General features: G+C 47.4%; 1 protein-coding gene across 3 annotated transcripts; it reads right to left on the bottom strand.

Annotated features, from left to right (window-relative positions):
* Window positions 1-942: 942 nt before the first annotated feature.
* On the bottom strand, window positions 943-16567 carry STKLD1 (serine/threonine kinase like domain containing 1). 3 transcript variants are annotated; one of them, XM_075835074.1, is made up of 19 exons: window positions 16180-16567; window positions 15981-16067; window positions 15737-15781; window positions 14678-14752; window positions 14483-14587; window positions 13871-13941; window positions 12730-12845; window positions 12404-12516; window positions 12151-12311; window positions 11735-11865; window positions 8290-8373; window positions 7682-7798; window positions 7022-7159; window positions 6741-6869; window positions 6047-6175; window positions 4830-4958; window positions 4352-4492; window positions 2637-2716; window positions 943-1424 (listed from the first exon to the last, which is right to left on the bottom strand). In XM_075835074.1, exons 1-19 carry the CDS (start codon window positions 16192-16194, stop codon window positions 1377-1379), a joined length of 1914 nt encoding a protein of 637 aa, XP_075691189.1. In that variant the 5' UTR covers window positions 16195-16567; the 3' UTR covers window positions 943-1376. The 3 variants fall into 3 exon arrangements, with proteins under 3 accessions (XP_075691189.1, XP_075691191.1, XP_075691190.1); XM_075835076.1 differs by lacking the exon at window positions 8290-8373; XM_075835075.1 differs by lacking the exon at window positions 14678-14752.
* Window positions 16568-18179: the final 1612 nt, after the last annotated feature.

Here is an 18179-nt window from a genome sequence, read left to right as displayed (position 1 = left end):
CTCTTACATGTTACTCATACACCTTCCTCTATACCAATTTGTGGATGGGCTAGGTATCTCTGCCCTATCCCTTATGTTTACAACCATCTACTATGATCTTGGACTGTGTATACTAATTGTATTGACTTTTCAGTCCCCTTCTGTGTTATCCTTTTGAGTATAATACCGTTACATTTACACACTGTGATCTACATCTGTCTGGCTTCCGAACATTTCCACACTGTGGCAATCATCCTTGATTTTATTGTGTGATACATGTTTTATGTTTTGTATAAATAAAGATAATTATGTTTATTAGTCAAAGCTGTGTATTGACTCCATTTTTTAGGTTTTTGTTCTTGATATTTTAGGAGTCATAGCTACCTGTTACTTACAGTCATAGGCATTATTGTACGCCCCTCTCTTTCCTTGTCTACACGACATTATTTATGGACATAATTATAAAGGGAATTCAGGTTGTCCTCCAAATTGGTTGTGTGTGATGTCTGTATTGTGTTTAAGGCCGCGAGCACGCAGCTGTTACCACAATTTTTTCTTGTTAGTGGGATCAACTTTTGCTGATGCTAAAAAAAAAAAAAAATATATATATCTATAGACACACCTAACATAAAAATATGGCTTTGTGAATGTGCACTATACACTATTTGGATGACATGCCCCCTAGTGGTAGCTGCTGTGAATACATTATATTTTATAATAGTAAAATGGTATTTTATTGGGGGGAGGGGATGCTGCATTTTACAGTCACATGTCGGCTTCTGTAAGCTACTATAAAACAATCATCCTGCTTATTTTTAAGTAACAGGCTATTTTTTTTTTTATGGAAGAGACAATCGGTAAGGACAGGTACATTTTCTACAAGTCGTGTACAGCAATGGAAAATGTTTGAGGAAGATGTCACTAGGGGAATGTTAATCCACTTTGCATAAATTAATTGAGATCTTAAAGGGATATTACAGCCAATGACCTTTATCATATAGTTAGGCTATGCCTCTAGTGTCTGATAAGTGGGGGTTGTGCCTCATAGGACCCATGTCCTACCAATAGGTGGGTTCCCCAACTATCAAACATTTGTCATATCCTATGCCATAGATGTCAATCATTCAAATACCACTAAGTGCAAAAACCCCTCTAGGGAAGGCCATACCATGCTCTAGGGCTGTACATACAAGGGGGTGAAGATGGTATCCAGGGCTGGGACACCATTGTTGATATCCGTGCGGTGCCATCTCTCGGCTGCGCACCAGCTGGGTTTTCTGACATGACCATTTTCCAGCAATTGAATTCTTTACTCATTAAAAAAAAAAAAAGTTAACTGTTCCATGTTAAAGTTTCCAAATAAAGCAAAAAAGTTATGGAAGTCGCATCTTATTCTATCAACTCTTCAGTCTTGAAAGTGCAGCATCTGCCAGTGTTGTGATCTCCTAAAGAAAGGAACAGAAAGTCAGAGTAATGTGGGGTGGGGGTGGGGTACAGTGATGTACAGGCTGCAATACTGAAACACCTGCGGTTCTACCAAACAACCATAGACCCCCTATGAGGAGAGCACCACTGCCATCTGAAACCAGCCTCGGTTGCAAACTCTACTGATTGTGAGTTGTATGATTTTCTTCTCCAGTCATGTCCAAAGCTAAATTTAGGGCAGGTTTCTGACGTAGCGGAAGTGCGCAGAACACCCGCAGATTTTACAGTAGCTGCAAAGAAGGTGAGATTTGGTGAATCTCATGCCCGCACTGCGGGGAAAAAACGCAGCGTAAACGTTAACTTGACCTGCGGTGTGGAATTTAATTCGGCAGTGTGGCAATTTATGCTGCAGTTTTGTTGACTTTCTGTTGCAGATTTTCCCCATTGAGTTCAATGGGAATGCAAAACCCGCAACAGAAAGCCAAGTGTTGCAACTTTTGTGTCGCGTAACACCGGGGGAAAAAAAAAAAACGTACCCAGAATGCCCTTCCTGCAGTCTGGCCGCCTGGGTTAACCATCACACGCTGAAGCGTCACATGGTCTGCAACATCATCTAGGGAGGCCGGAGGAGGTAAATATGTACAGCTCCTTTTTTTTTTTTCGGGGTGGGGGTGGCATGTCCTGCAGGTTCCAGGTCAGACACGCATCTTTTTACGCAGCATATCTGTCCCGTGGGAAACAGGCCTTAGAATTACATTGTGGGAGCTCAAAGGACCGTGCGTTGTTGAAAAAGCCGTATTTTGCTAAGCCGTGTGAACGTTCACACAGTTTTTTGCAGGCAGAAAATCGGCCTCAAAATTCCAGGCTGATTTTCGCGGTCATTGAGCGCCGCTGGCACTAAACGCCGCAAAATGCGCTTTCTCTGCCTCCCATTGATGGCAATGGGAGGTCTGAGGCATAATCGTGCAAAGATAGGGCATGTCCCTTCTTTCTCCTGCGAGCCGGATTTACCGCTTGGGGGAGAAAACCGCCCCCGCCTCCCATTGAAATCAATGGGAGGCATTTTCGGCGAGTTATGCGGAGTGGTTTTCGTGTCAAAAAACTCAGAACTTACTCTAAAAGTGGTAAGGGTGGAAATACAATCTAAAGGGGTCCGCCGCCCAAACGTTTCTCAGCTTGATTATCCAGCGATAATTGTAAATACATCACTTAACGCATCGGCCTCTTCCTACCTCCAGGGAGTCGTATCGCTCTTTGATTTCAACCATCAGCTGATCCACGTGTTGTAATAACAGTTCAGAGCGTGCGCTGCCTGCAAGAGATCAGATAACATGATGGCACGTGACATCACCGCCATGTAACCTTGTGCCTCCCAGCTCAGACTTGTACGACCGAAAAGCCGATCACAATAGGCGGCCTCATTTTGCACAAATGACGCTTCCAGCAGAGACACCCCATAATCAGCATATTAGGGTTTTTATTTTTTTTTTACACAAAGAGTGGATTGAGCTGCAATACCAGGCACATCCTCTGGACAGGAGTGGACCTTTCTTTCTAAGACAAGCACTTAGCCAAAATGGCCCCATCTGTCGACCTTTAGAAAGCTCTGGGACCTGCGTGGTTTCCTTTAAAGGGAACCGATCACCAGCATTTCACCTATTAAACCAGCAATACCTGGTGGAAATGGGTGAATAATCATTTTATTTAACCAATAATTATCTTCTAAGTCGTCTCTGTACCTTTTAGTATTCTCTTTAGTGTTTCTTGTGCTAATGAGCATAAAAGAGTCATATCTTCATTTCTCAAGCCTTTCCTAGTTTACCCCGCCTCCTTACTTTTGATTGACAGCTCCTCGCATTCCCCCAGCACACACACACAACCCAGCACTTGCGCATCAATATCCTGTTCTGGTGCGTGTGCACAACAGGACACCATAGCGGCGCATGCTCAGTAACTAGATTTGGGGCCTGAGTGAAGCAGGGAAGGGTGTCGAGCCATACATGACGGGCGCACACGTGCATTGCGTTATTTACGGTCAGAGGAGGAGTTTAGGAGAGGGGATACCGGCAATTAACTTTTGACAGCAGCGGCCAGTGAGGAGCACTCAATAGGTGAAACGCTGGTGACCGGTTCCCTTTAAGACAGTCACCTTGGGTCAGAGTGCGGAGCGGTTACAAAGAGCGTCTCTTGCACTGGTGGACATTTCCTGTCCTACATTACATACCCATTGATATGAAAGGACAGTATGTAATGCTCAATTTGCCCTGTGGTGGCACTGCAGGGAAATTAAACACTTCAGCTGTGATTTGTGGAGAATCCTAGCAGGATCACTGGCAGTCCCAGTAGGGGGGCACTGTGTGATCAGCTTATTATTAAGGGCCACTTCTAACAAATCGATATTATCCAAAGCAGACAACCCCTTCTAAAAGTTATTACCATCTTATAAATTGATGGCATATCCCTTTGTGATTGGTGGGCATCCAGCCTCTGGGACCCCCATCAATCCTGAGAATAAAGGGTCTGCAGTGCGGAGTCAGAATCTTAAAGAACGTGCGACTTATATCACACATGTATGTAAATATTTCTGGAGCTTGTCAGCGCTGGATATATGTGACCTACAGTATAGTCAGCCCCTCTTCAGCCTATGATGGCTGATAAGTGGGAACAATAGACTGCACAACAAAAATACACCACGTAAAAAAGTGCATGTCACTTCTTGAGGCGTTTTTTTAGACAGATTTGGACAATTTCCTATAGTCAATACCAACAACACCTGATTTATGGGAGCGGTTTCTAGTCGTTTGGGGCGTATTACGAGACATAAAATACGCCTGCAGTATGCCTGTGTGAACATACCCTAAGAAGCGTTTACAAATCATTGAATATGAAGTGCTAGGGTTGCCCCATGTTAATCCTGTTATACACTTATCTGCTTGTTCCTTCTCACCATAATGAGCCATTTCACTGAGCAGCAGGCACACGTGCTCTATGATTTCAGGGTCATCACCGTGTAATCGGTAAAGCTCTTTAATTAGGGAGAGGCCGCTCTTCCCTGCCACAGGCACCAGAACACGATAAACCGCCAACTCTGGAAAAAAAAAATATATATATATTTTTTTACTGGATCACTCATCTTAGAAACGTGGTGAACGAGTTTTAACGCAAAGGATTCTGGGAAACAGTTCTGGGTTTAAAGGGGTCGTATGAGATAAGAAAAACATGGCTGCTTTTTTTTTTTTTTTTTACAAAGAGCACCACTGTTGTCCATGGGCTGTATGTGGTAGTGCAGCTTCGCCCCATTCACATGAATGAGACAGAGCTGCAATACCAGAAACAGCCCATGGACGAGCGGGCACGGTTTCCCGATATATATCTAACCCTTTTTTGTAATCTCATGTAACCCCTGTAATTGATGTTGGAGTTACCTGATTTCACCACCAAACCAGTCAGTGCCAAACAGACGTTCTTAGACAGAACTGGGCGCTGTGAATGTGCTTGAAGGGCTTCCAGGAGGAGCAACGTTATTGATTCAGTCTGTTCCGCTATTATGTGACCTGCAAATATGGAACACAAGTCTGGCTGATGGGGAAAAGGTGAAAAAAAGTCATGTACCTGCTCATGCGGACATGATCACATGGCGGAAAGGAAACAAACACTTCAATAAATGAACGGCCCGTTATGGCTGTTTTTTTTTTACAATCTTACATACCCTAGGATGTATGCACCAGGAAAGCCACATTGGCTGAGAAGGGAGAGGGTTGGAGTATCGCTCCACCCAAATAATAAAACTTGCATTTGCTCATAAATGTTACTGTTCTCTAGTCTGCACAGTCGGTTTATGCTCCAGAGCTGCTCTGCTCTCTGTAAGGCCAGAATCACACACGCAGTTTTGATGCAGTTTTTTTTAGCCAAAACCAGAAGTAGATTTAAAAAGGAAGGAAATTTATAAAACAAAAGACGGAGTATCTCCTTTCTTTTGTGTCCACTCCTCTGTTTGGCTCATAAAATTCACCAAAAACGGTGTGCGTTTCTTTCCTAACTAGGTACTGGAAGTTGCACTCATAGTCAGCCATTTTGGAATCTATGGGCAACTCACTTTGGTCACTTGGTCATTAAATAAAACATTTCCTATTCTCTCCTTCCTCACCATGTCAATTCTGTATGTCTGTCAGTCAGTCTTGTAAATGTTATTCACATGGTCCTGCGCCTTCTGTTACAGCCTGGATAAATGCACATGGGGAAGGCATCCCTACGGGAAGGTAGGAAGGCCACATGACAGTCCACAATTATAAAAACCCCTAGAAAATCTAACCAAAGCCAACTTTGCAGTTTTTGGTTAGGATTTCCCTATATAGTAAGTTGAAAGGGGGGGGGGGGTCTGAGCAGGAGACCCCTCTAGAATGTCCTTCTTCCTAATAGGGTAGATGGACAGGAGTTGCCCAGTTGGTATAACCTCTTAGAACAGATATATAATAGGAGAGTGTGTAGTCAGATCTTATCGTACGTGTATCATTGTAGTATATTTTGTGAATGTATTCCACTGAATTATAAAATATTTCTAAAACTTATAACATTATAAAAGCGTAATCGAATAAAATAATTTGGTATCCAAATATAATTATTTCTAAACTGAGTGAGGCACCTTCCACCCCAAGTATCCAGAGGGCGGTGCAGGCTGATTCCACCAGCTGTCCGTCAGTGCGGTATTTCTTGAGGAGGATGCAGATTACCGGTACGGCGTTCCTCAGACACTCCCCTTCTGTCTGGTTCTCTGTCACAACCATAAAAGAAACCGTTTTTTTTTTAAAGGTGTATCCCCAACTTCACAGGATAGGTGATACATGTTAGATCACGGGACCCCCACAAATTACTAGAATGGAGGACTCTAATGCCTTGTTCATTGTTATCTGGTTGGGAGAATAGAGGGAAGCGGAGGCCACACGTGTATGCTGCCTGCTCCATTATACACTATAGGAGTTATGGAAGCAGCAAAGCGTGCAAAGTAAATTCTAAAGACCCTAAAGGTAAAATAAATATACTGTGCTATACCTAGTGGAGGACTGAAGGGGCAGTGCATGACAGAGATTCTCTCTTTCAAAACCTGTGTCAGGCTCCGCCTCCTCAAACCCTGCTCTAGTGATAGCACGGTTTATTAGTTTTGCACGGAGTGTTCCTTTAACTAACACGGTTATCCAGTCATTATACTAGATTCTTAAATCATATTTATGCTTTGTGCCCTACCTAAAGAATACGATGTAGCAGTCCTATGTAAAACACCACGATTGTTTGATTTTATATAATGCTGTAAATCTCAGAGCTCTTCCTTCCATACTTACCGGTCATAGCCAAGGACCATAGCAAAGCACAACAGGACATACACATCTCTCTGTTCTCCAGTGATCCCTCCATAATTCTGACTAGATCGGAGAGAAATCCTGTTCTCCTCAGCACCTCTACCGCCTGCTCTATGAAAATGGGGAAAAAAATAGAAATATAAAAATATACATTAAAAAAATAAAAAATCAACAGATGTAGATAGAGATCAAGCGATCTGCGATTGATCGATCTGCGATGAATCGCCCGATCTGTGATCTGTCATCGATAGATAGATACTTACCACTAACTGAAATCATCATCATCACACTGAAGATTACAGATGTTAGTTCAGCGTTCTGAGGATATCCCCTCGCTGTCTCCACTAAAGTTACGACTAGATCATCACTGGACAGATCCTCATTAACTTCTTGTTCCAGTGCTGAAAAGAGAGACAGAACAGTCGCCTCCTGGGTCAGATATTCTGAAGCTTCCCTCAGTTCCTCCATTTACATCTGGAGACTGATAACCCATTAAGATCTAATACTTTTCACAGCGGAAAAATTGTCAGGCTGGATTTTAGCTTGTGCTAATGGGGCAATTGCCCAGGACCCCCCAGCAGTTAGAGGTCTCTACAGCACTGAGCCCATCATGGCCTTAACTTACGTCTCGACTAGTACGGATATTATTTATGAACTGACTCTGTTACTATTGGAGCATTATATAGCAATGTCATTATGGCACTGGTATGTGCTCACTTTATGGCACTATTATGTACTCACTATACAGCAGGATTATATGGGCACTGTATAGTGGTATTATTTAGAGACGATGGTGCAGTATTACTCTTCACTTCCCTCCTTCAAATAAACAGACATGGGACACCACCCCCCCCCCCCCTCCATGTTTGCCCAGGCGCACGCACAGCCAGAACTCTAGTTCAGACAATACCAGATCTCCTTACCTTGTGATATAAGACTAAGAAGCACTCGGCTGCCCCCCCATTGTACTTCAAAGGAGTCTTTGTGTGTCCTCATAGCCAGTGATACAAGTCGTACCGTGTCAACTATATCCAGGAGACCTGAAAAATGAAACCCTAAAATCAGTGGCAGACGACAAATCACGCCCCAGTTATATGATATGACAATGATTATAATGTCACTGTACGTGTAAACAGAAATCATTTAGTGCCAAACTTCTACATGGAATTATTTTAAGTGGAAGGAAGACATGGAACCGCTCAATGGAACAGTGCCCCTAGTGGTCATGAAAACTAGGTAGCATGTGCTATTTCAAAAAGTGGATACACCTTTGAAGGGTTATTATCATAGACGTTTATGGCATTTCCGCTGTATATGCCATAAATGGGATTCATACCAATCGCCAAAACGTCTGGTGAGGCAGGCGCAGCATCTAGATGGTGAATGGATGGAGAGGTGCCCTTACATGGGGACCCCTGCTCTGCACATCCATGGGACCCCCATCTATCAGGCATTTATAACATATCCCGTGGATGTCATAAATGTCTATGATGGGGTTACCCCTTTAATGCTATAATAGTATGGATATTACCGTCTCTGTCTGCATCATAATTGTTTAGGTGCCTCAGCGCGGATAACTGAGCCTCCTCAAAGTCTGGGAACTGCTTCATGAACGCTGAAAGAGGAAACCATCAACCTCAGCTTATTTTTATTTAAGCAATTCAAGGAAAAATTTGTCATCATCTGCCAATTTATCATAAACCAACCATTCAATACGTGTCAATTTCTTCTAATGTGAGTCAGTCTCTCCTTCTCCTATGCAGAATATAATGATATTCTCATTATTTACCCAGAATTCATTGCCACAAGCCCCCAATTCAGGTTAATAGGTGCCGAAAAGCAATATATACCTCAACTGGATACAGAAGACTTCTAAAAGACTGGTGACAGGACTTGCTATAGAAGAAGCGGCGCATTGCAGCTTATTAATTTATTATGGAGGTTAAAGGGTTACACTTCAAAGGGGGTTGTCTGCATTGGATAATCCCTTTGTGTTAGAATGGTACCTCTACAATAAGCTGACAGGTTGTTCTGCTTCTGGGCCCCCCAAGGAATAAGCTGTAGTCAATAGAAGAACCTGGCAGAACGTGTTTAATTCCCCTGCAGTGCCTCCACAGGGGAATCAGAGTACTACATGGCGACTATTAAAATCAATGGGCTGTCTGTTTACTACACAGAGGTGCTGGGCAGTGTTCCCTATAAGGTGCGAGGCCGTGCACCTTCCACAGTCCGCTCGCTCACTAAAGTTTAAAGCTCGCGCACTGTCTGGGGCAGATGCAGTGGCGTCGCTAGCCCTGGAGGGGGCCCCGGTGCTAGCGTCAGTCCCATTCACTTGTATGTGTGTCCTCAGGAAGCAGATACAAATGAATACTATAGGCTGCAGGCCACATTAGGCCTACAGTCTAGAAGGCGCGGGGAAGACTCCCTACGCAGGCCGGCGTGATAATATTACATTATCGCACTGGTCTGTGCATGCGTCCCGCCCGAGAGGCAGTGTAGCGCTCCGTCCGTCGCGGGAGTGGGGAACGGTTAGTACAATCTTTTTTTTTTTTTGAGGGGGCTGTGTGGCAGTATATACAAGGAGTCTGTGTGCGACGCCATCTCCAGGGGGGGGTCTGCGAGCGACGCCATCTCCAGGGGGGGGGTCTGCGAGCGACGCCATCTACAGGGGGGGGGTCTGCGAGCGACGCCATCTACAGGGGGGGGGGTCTGCGAGCGACGCCATCTACAGGGGGGGGTCTGCGAGCGACGCCATCTACGGGGGGGGGGGTCTGCGAGCGACGCCATCTACGGGGGGGGGTCTGCGAGCGACGCCATCTACGGGGGGGGGGGTCTGCGAGCGACGCCATCTACGGGGGGGGGGGGTCTGCGAGCGACGCCATCTACGGGGGGGGGTCTGCGAGCGACGCCATCTACGGGGGGGGGGTCTGCGAGCGACGCCATCTACGGGGGGGGGGGTCTGCGAGCGACGCCATCTACAGGGGGGGTCTGCGAGCGACGCCATCTACAGGGGGGGTCTGCGAGCGACGCCATCTACAGGGGGGGTCTGCGAGCGACGCCATCTACAGGGGGGGTCTGCGAGCGACGCCATCTACAGGGGGGGTCTGCGAGCGACGCCATCTACAGGGGGGGTCTGCGAGCGACGCCATCTACAGGGGGGGTCTGCGAGCGACGCCATCTACAGGGGGGGGTCTGCGAGCGACGCCATCTACAGGGGGGGGTCTGCGAGCGACGCCATCTACAGGGGGGGGTCTGCGAGCGACGCCATCTACAGGGGGGGGTCTGCGAGCGACGCCATCTACAGGGGGGGGTCTGCGAGCGACGCCATCTACAGGGGGGGGTCTGCGAGCGACGCCATCTACAGGGGGGGTCTGCGAGCGACGCCATCTACAGGGGGGGTCTGCGAGCGACGCCATCTACAGGGGGGGTCTGCGAGCGACGCCATCTACAGGGGGGGTCTGCGAGCGACGCCATCTACAGGGGGGGTCTGCGAGCGACGCCATCTACAGGGGGGGTCTGCGAGCGACGCCATCTACAGGGGGGGTCTGCGAGCGACGCCATCTACAGGGGGGGTCTGCGAGCGACGCCATCTACAGGGGGGGTCTGCGAGCGACGCCATCTACAGGGGGGGTCTGCGAGCGACGCCATCTACAGGGGGGGTCTGCGAGCGACGCCATCTACAGGGGGGGTCTGCGAGCGACGCCATCTACAGGGGGGGGTCTGCGAGCGACGCCATCTACAGGGGGGGTCTGCGAGTGACGCCATCTACAGGGGGGGTCTGCGAGCGACGCCATCTACAGGGGGGGGTCTGCGAGCGGCGCCATCTACAGGGGGGGTCTGCGAGCGGCGCCATCTACAGGGGGGGTCTGCGAGCGGCGCCATCTACAGGGGGTCTGCGAGCGGCGCCATCTACAGGGGGTCTGCGAGCGGCGCCATCTACAGGGGGTCTGCGAGCGGCGCCATCTACAGGGGGTCTGCGAGCGGCGCCATCTACAGGGGGTCTGCGAGCGGCGCCATCTACAGGGGGTCTGCGAGCGGCGCCATCTACAGGGGGTCTGCGAGCGGCGCCATCTACAGGGGGTCTGCGAGCGGCGCCATCTACAGGGGGTCTGCGAGCGGCGCCATCTACAGGGGGTCTGCGAGCGGCGCCATCTACAGGGGGTCTGCGAGCGGCGCCATCTACAGGGGGTCTGCGAGCGGCGCCATCTACAGGGGGTCTGCGAGCGGCGCCATCTACAGGCGGTCTGCGAGCGGCGCCATCTACAGGGGGTCTGCGAGCGGCGCCATCTACAGGGGGTCTGCGAGCGGCGCCATCTACAGGGGGTCTGCGAGCGGCGCCATCTACAGGGGGTCTGCGAGCGGCGCCATCTACAGGGGGTCTGCGAGCGGCGCCATCTACAGGGGGTCTGCGAGCGGCGCCATCTACAGGGGGTCTGCGAGAGACGCCATCTACAGGTGGTCTGCGAGAGACGCCATCTACAGGTGGTCTGCGAGAGACGCCATCTACAGAGGGTCTGTGTGTGGCGCTATCTACAGGGTGTCTATGTGCGGCGCTATTTACAGGGGGTCTGTGTGTGGCGCTCTCTACAGGCACAGTGGTGTAATGAGGGATTCTTTCATTGATACCTATAATTGGTGTTTATAACGGTCATCTATTTTACTGATGTGCTTATTCTCTTATTTATTCGCTATATTAGCGTTTACTGGGGGTATTACTTTTGGTCATCAGATCGCCCACCATTGATGGAGAATTGCCCTGCTTCCAAACTACTCCGCTCAGGACCTGCCAAGACTTAGAGGGAACATTGGTGCTGGGTCCTCCAGAATGAGAGACGCTCACTATCCACCCTAATAGGTGAGTCCTGAACAGGGGACCCCCCATTAACTCAGAATTCCCCGATATGGAAAATGGGTTTTCAAAAACCTGACAACCCGCTTAACAATATATGTATATGTCGCGGCTTTATCCTACTTACCTATTACTTTTTCTATATTGCCATCTTTAAACTCCTCTAGAACACCGGGGGGCAGAGTCTTCTTCAAGTGCAACAAGGGAGAACCAATCAAAACCAAGCTCTTAATGACATACGGCTCGCGCAGCAAGTCACTATGAGGGAAAAAAAAAATAGACCATGTTTGCTTAAGGGAGCACTCCAGGCAAAACTGATAAACTGTGGTATGTCAGTTACCGGGGCTGAGGGGGCGGAGCACGACACAAGGATTCAAAGATCACTAAAGAGAGAATCCCTGTGTCATGTTCGTTTAGGGTTAGTGTTCCTGGCATAAATTTGTAGGATACAAAGTCTTCACTGCGTATGATTTCTACCCCACTACTTTAGGTTGGCATGAGTGCCATGTTCTCACACACACACACATATATATATATACTCACTTAGCAGATGGCCTCTCCTCGGGGTGAATTTTTAGCATCTTTGGCAGCATTTGGCACAGCTCCTCGGAGTAACCAACTTTCTCCTGAATTGCCTCTAAAGTTTTCTGTAAACCCAATGGATCCAACTTTATAATCTCCAGGAGCTCAATAATCTCAGCGTCCTGCACAGACACAAATCACTGGAAATTCAATCATATTATTATAATGACCAATGGGAAAGTCGGACTATAGGTAAAGACCTGACATAACAGACCTTCTTCACGGACGTCGTCATCAAATCCAGTAACATACACCCCAAAGACCAGACGTCGGACTTGTCCGTATACAGGAACTCTAGTGATTCTGGAGCCATGAATATTTTTTTTTCTGTGAAAAAGGTCAAAAAGGATTATCTAGAGTACAAGACATACAGAACGCAACCTATATCTTACCCAATATGACTCTGCTACACTTTGGCCCCTTTAGATCTGCTGATCAGTGGGGGTCCTAAGCGTCAGACCTCTACCGATCATACATCGATTGCCCATACTAAAACCATTCGTGGCCAAAACCCCAGACATGTTTTTGTAGCACTTGTACCGGGATCCACTCTTATCTTCATCTTCATTTCATCTGTTGCCAACGTCTGAGGAAGAAAATCACTTGTGACAAAGAAATGCTCCGGCCTCACGAGGATGTTACTTGGTTTGAGGTTTCTACGAGGAAAGAAAACACATTAAGGTAATGCTGGACTCACATCTGCGTTACGTTTTCCAATCTTCTGTTCTGTCATAGGAACAGAAGAACAAAAAAACGGAAGTGCCGTAGCATAACGGACATTCACACCATCCAATGGAACCAATAGACTTTAATGGTGTCTGTCAAGGCGTACATATATTTATCGGAATAACGAGTGGAGCCTGCTGCGCTATTTTTTTCAAGCATTTTTGACCGGATTTGCAACGGAGGCTTCTAACAGACGCAGATGTGAACTTAACCTAAAGTCATATCGGTGGGGATCCAGTGCCTGAAACGCACACTAATTAAGAACAAAGGAGTCCCTTTCTCAGTGGAGACGTGGCCATGTATGGTCATTGTACATCGAAACGAATGGTAGGTACAGATGGCTCCAGGGGTTCTGACACAGCAGCAGGACTCGTGACAGCGTATCAGAGTTGTCTAATGTAAAGATTATTGCACCTGTGTCAGCTGTATAGGACCACGTCACATTTTCAGTCTCTGGATATACAGAAGAATGCTTCCATTCACTGACAGCCAGCAGGTTCATGCATTTTTAATGGCTTTTTTTTTTTTTCTTTTTTTCTAAATTGTGTGTTTTAGTACCTGGATTGTTTTTATTCTGAAAATGAAAAAACGCAGGACACATTTACACATGCGTTTTCTTGATAGGATAAAAAAAAAACAAAAAAAAACACAAACACTAGAAAAAGTGGGCTTAATGTTTCCCTTTTGAGTTCCAGCCGACACCTGGCTACAGCGTTATATGACAATAAAAAGTGGCAAAAACGCAACAGTGTTTTTGCTAAAAACGGTGTGAGGAAGCACCGTGATATCGCGGCATGGTGTTTTTACATGCTTTTTATTTATTTTTTTAAACCAAAAAGTAAGCGAGAAGGAAGCCTAGAGGTGCATGAAATTGCCTTAAAATGGGTGGAGACGATCCCTGCGGTCTCACTACATCCCGTAATGAAATACTCGGAACAAGAAAATCAGGACGTACCTGTGAGTGACGCTCTTATCGTGAATATAACTTAAAGCATGGATGGTCTGACCGAGAAATCGCTGAATGATCTGTTTAAAAACAAAATAGGCAAAATGTGGATCAAAACAGCGTAATTTGTACAGAACGTAACGATCACTTATCGATGGCGGAATATAAAATCAATAGCCGTGAGCACGAACATCATTAGTACCGTTCACTACAACACCCAGCATGTAATCCATCAATAATACAACCTGATATACAGTAGAGTATTCTGGAGATCAGCGGCATCAGGAAAAAAAACGGCCTTTTATGTTCAACTGAAATACACGACAGCCCGAGCCGAATGTGTTGGGTCTGATAACTGTCAACTTAGAGTTCCCCTTTACCTACGACCAGAATTATACACATGAGATTTGTCTCAATGGATCCCAACCGGACCCACCGACGATCTCATGGGCCAGCCCTGTCAGGACAATTTTTCCCTGTCCAATCCTACCGTTGCGGAGGTGTCTGGTTGCCGCTTATCTCCCTCCTCCACTCATTTTGGCGTTTATGGCGGAGATAATTAATTGTCTTGCGTCTACGGTCGGCATTAGAAACAACCAAAATCTTGCGTTCTTATTTTACCTTTTCATTTATTATCTTCCCCTGTTGTCTGTTATCTTGCACCATCTGCTCCAGGGTCCCCCCATTACAGAAATCCATCACCAGGCAAAAAAATAGCGATGAGATCTAAAACGAGAATCATCATCATCATCATCATCATCATCAGATACAGCAGCACCCGGACAGGTATGGATCTGTGATGAATATAATACATACCTTATGATCCCAGACCATGAAAAACTCCTTATAAGCGCATATATGGGGGTGGTGAAGCTGCAGTAAGGACATTGCCTGTACCGAGCGGAAAAATAAAATATTAACCTAGTGTACATCATCCACAATGACAACCTATGCCCTGTTAATTCACTGTAGACAGCAGCCTGCATTAAGATTATATTGTGGGAATATATAACCGGCCTTAAAGGGGATGTATGAAAAGAAGTTCTCTAAAAAACAAAAACACCAAAAAGTCTTCTTTCTTCTAAAAACCGTGCCACTCTTGTACATGGATTGGGTCTGGTATTGCCGCTTATCCCCACTCAAGTGAATAGGGCTCAGTTGTAATACCAGACACAGCCTATGGACAAGAGTGGCACTGTTTCTAGAAGAAAGCAAATAACCTGGTAGCTCCACTGACATGTTTGTTTTAATACTTGTACTTACCATAAAATCACAATTTTGGTGTTTTTTTTCTTGGAGCTGTGCGTTGTGCCGTTCCTCTATTATTCCTCCTAGTAATTTGTGAATTGACAACTGGGGGTTACCATTTGTCTTGTCAAAGGGGTGTGTCCCTACAGTCTCACTGTCAACACTGATTGGACAGTGTCAGTTTGTGCAGGGACACACCCACAACTGGTAACACCCAGTTGTCAATTTATTCATAAGTTTCTAGGAGGAATAACAGAGGAACGGTAAATAGAATTGTTATTTTATGGGGAACACAATGATTTACTAAAACAGACAAGCCACGGGAGCTGACGGTCTTCTTTAAAGGGGTTGTCCGCTTTGGACAATGCCTGCTTGTTAGAAGGGTCCCTTGACAATAAACTGATCACAAAGTGCCTCTCTTGCTGGGACCACCAGTGATCAGCTGTAATCTGTAGGTAACCCTGGCCGCAAGTGTTCAATTTCCCCACAGCGCCTACAGCGGATGTTCACAGATCCCCAAATATTTTCTAGCTCCTCTTTGGTGGTGGGCACACATTAGGGGTACCAAGTGGGTACAGTAACTGGTCGTAAACGGTGGAGTCCGCATTGCTCATGCATGATCATTACCTCTTCCAGGACAAGATTTCCCTCCCGCTCATCCGTACACTCCACCTGTAATACAGATCCCATTTATAAACCAAGGAACAGATGTGATTTAAAGCAGTATTCACCCATTTAACACGAAGGGTTAATAGTATAGCTGGGGCTCCAAATGTTGGAGGTACAACCTATAAGAATGGGGTTCAGCCCAGTACCCCCCATTTGCAGTCAGAGAGTGGAGTATGGGAACAGCTTTACAACCCCCCCATACCTTTTTAACAGCAAATTTCCTTCCTCCTCCTAACTCCTCCACGAGACAGGTCACCCCAAAAGCTCCAGCGCCCCATTCTTCCAAGACCTGCGAGCACAGATTACAGAATATCAGATATACAGAGAAAACGTTATTTACAAGCAGCGGAACTCTCCACGTACACGCCACCGCAACATCTGCTGGAAATAAGTTCTGTTACCTTGTATTTATTCATCCTACGTCCTGATTAGTTTGAGCAGTATCGGCTTCCGTCCACCACAGCGTCCGAACGTTACCATAGAAACTACCAGAGGCGCTTGAAACTGTGGAAGACTGCAGCCACACCCCCTCTCAAACTGATTGGACGGCGCAGAATTACCTGCTGGAGAATTTCAAATACGTCTATGTGAGAGAGCGCATGCGCGATTCACGGGTGGGGCGGGGATATAACGCATGCGCATTAACGCTGTACAATACAGCAAGTGGTTTATACTGTAATCTAGAAATTTGGGATTGTGTAATTTGTATTTCATAGTTTTACTAGTCCTTGTGTAATAAATAATAATAATACAGACTGGAGAAGTATCATCATCCAGGCATATGTCTAAAAAACATCAATCAAATGCATTTTACTTTATTTCTGCTGCAGGTTGGGTAATGAAGCAGATATGTAATGGGGAAGTTTTTTGCCCCTCTATCTACCCGTCCTGCAGTACTGCCCCCCTATCCTGAAGTACTGCCCCCTCTCTATACCCCTGTCCTGAAGTATTGCCCCCTCTATCTAGCCCTCTGCTGTATTACTGCCCCCTCTCTATACCCGTTCTGCCGTACTGCCCCTCTCTATACCCGTCTTGCTGTACTGCCCCCTCTATACCCCTGTCCTGCAGTACTGCCCCCTCTCTATACCCCTGTCCTGCAGTACTGCCCCTCTCTATACCCCTGTCCTGCCCCCTCTCTATACCCCTGTCCTGCAATACTGCCCCCTCTCTATACCCCAGTCCTGCCCCCTCTCTATACCCGTCCTGCAATACTGCCCCCTCTCTATACCCCTGTCCTGCAGTACTGCCCCCTCTCTATACCCGTCCTGCAGTACTGTCCCCTCTCTATACCCGTCCTGTAGTACTGCCCCCTCTCTATACCCCTGTCCTGCAGTACTGCCCCCTCTCTATACCCCTGTCCTGCAGTACTGTCCCCTCTCTATACCCGTCCTGCAGTACTGCCCCTCTCTATACCCCTGTCCTGCCCCTCTCTATACCCCTGTCCTGCCCCTCTCTATACCCCTTTTCTGCAGTACTCCCCCTCTCTATACCCCTGTCCTGCAGTACTGCCCCTCTCTATACCCGTTCTGCAGTACTGCCCCCTCTCTATACCCCTGTCCTGCAGTACTGCCCCTCTCTATACCCCTGTTCTGCAGTACTGCCCCCTCTCTATACCCCTGTCCTGCAGTACTGCCCCCTCTCTATACCCTTGTCCTGCAGTACTACCCCTGTCCTGCAGTACTGTCCCCTCTCTATACCCGTCCTGCAGTACTGCCCCTCTCTATACCCCTGTCCTGCAGTACTGCCCCCTCTCTATACCCCTGTTCTGCAGTACTGCCCCTCTCTATACCCCTGTCCTGCAGTACTGCCCCCTCTATACCCCTGTTCTGCAGTACTGCCCCTCTCTATACCCCTGTCCTGCCCCTCTCTATACCCCTGTCCTGCAGTACTGCCCCCTATCTATACCCTTGTCCTGCAGTACTACCCCTGTCCTGCAGTACTGCCCCCTATCTATACCCCTGTCCTGCAGTACTGCCCCCTCTCTATACCCGTCCTACAGTACTGTCCCCTCTCTATACCCCTGTCCTGCAGTACTGCCCCCTCTCTATACCCCTGTCCTGCAGTACTGCCCCTCTCTATACCCCTGTCCTGCAGTACTGCCCCCTCTATACCCCTGTTCTGCAGTACTGCCCCTCTCTATACCCCTGTCCTGCCCCTCTCTATACCCCTGTCCTGCAGTACTGCCCCCTATCTATACCCTTGTCCTGCAGTACTACCCCTGTCCTGCAGTACTGCCCCCTATCTATACCCCTGTCCTGCAGTACTGCCCCCTCTCTATACCCGTCCTACAGTACTGTCCCCTCTCTATACCCCTGTCCTGCAGTACTGCCCCCTCTCTATACCCCTGTCCTGCAGTACTGCCCCTCTCTATACCCCTGTCCTGCAGTACTGCCCCTCTCTA

The sequence above is a fragment of the Rhinoderma darwinii genome, chromosome 8 (assembly GCF_050947455.1).
Source record: "Rhinoderma darwinii isolate aRhiDar2 chromosome 8, aRhiDar2.hap1, whole genome shotgun sequence".
Classification (NCBI taxonomy): Eukaryota; Metazoa; Chordata; class Amphibia; order Anura; family Rhinodermatidae; genus Rhinoderma; species Rhinoderma darwinii.
Note: the sequence above shows the minus strand (reverse complement) of the source record. Positions and strands in the feature narration are given on the sequence as shown.

What these genes read in the sequence shown, in the direction of transcription:
- STKLD1 (XM_075835074.1), bottom strand. An exon ending in CTGGATACTTGGGGTGGAAG is followed by an intron (nt 4,959 to 6,046) that starts GTGCCTCACTCA and finishes CCATATTTGCAG; the next exon opens with GTCACATAATAGCGGAACAG. An exon ending in AGCGATACGACTCCCTGGAG is followed by an intron (nt 1,425 to 2,636) that starts GTAGGAAGAGGC and finishes TCCTTTCTTTAG; the next exon opens with GAGATCACAACACTGGCAGA.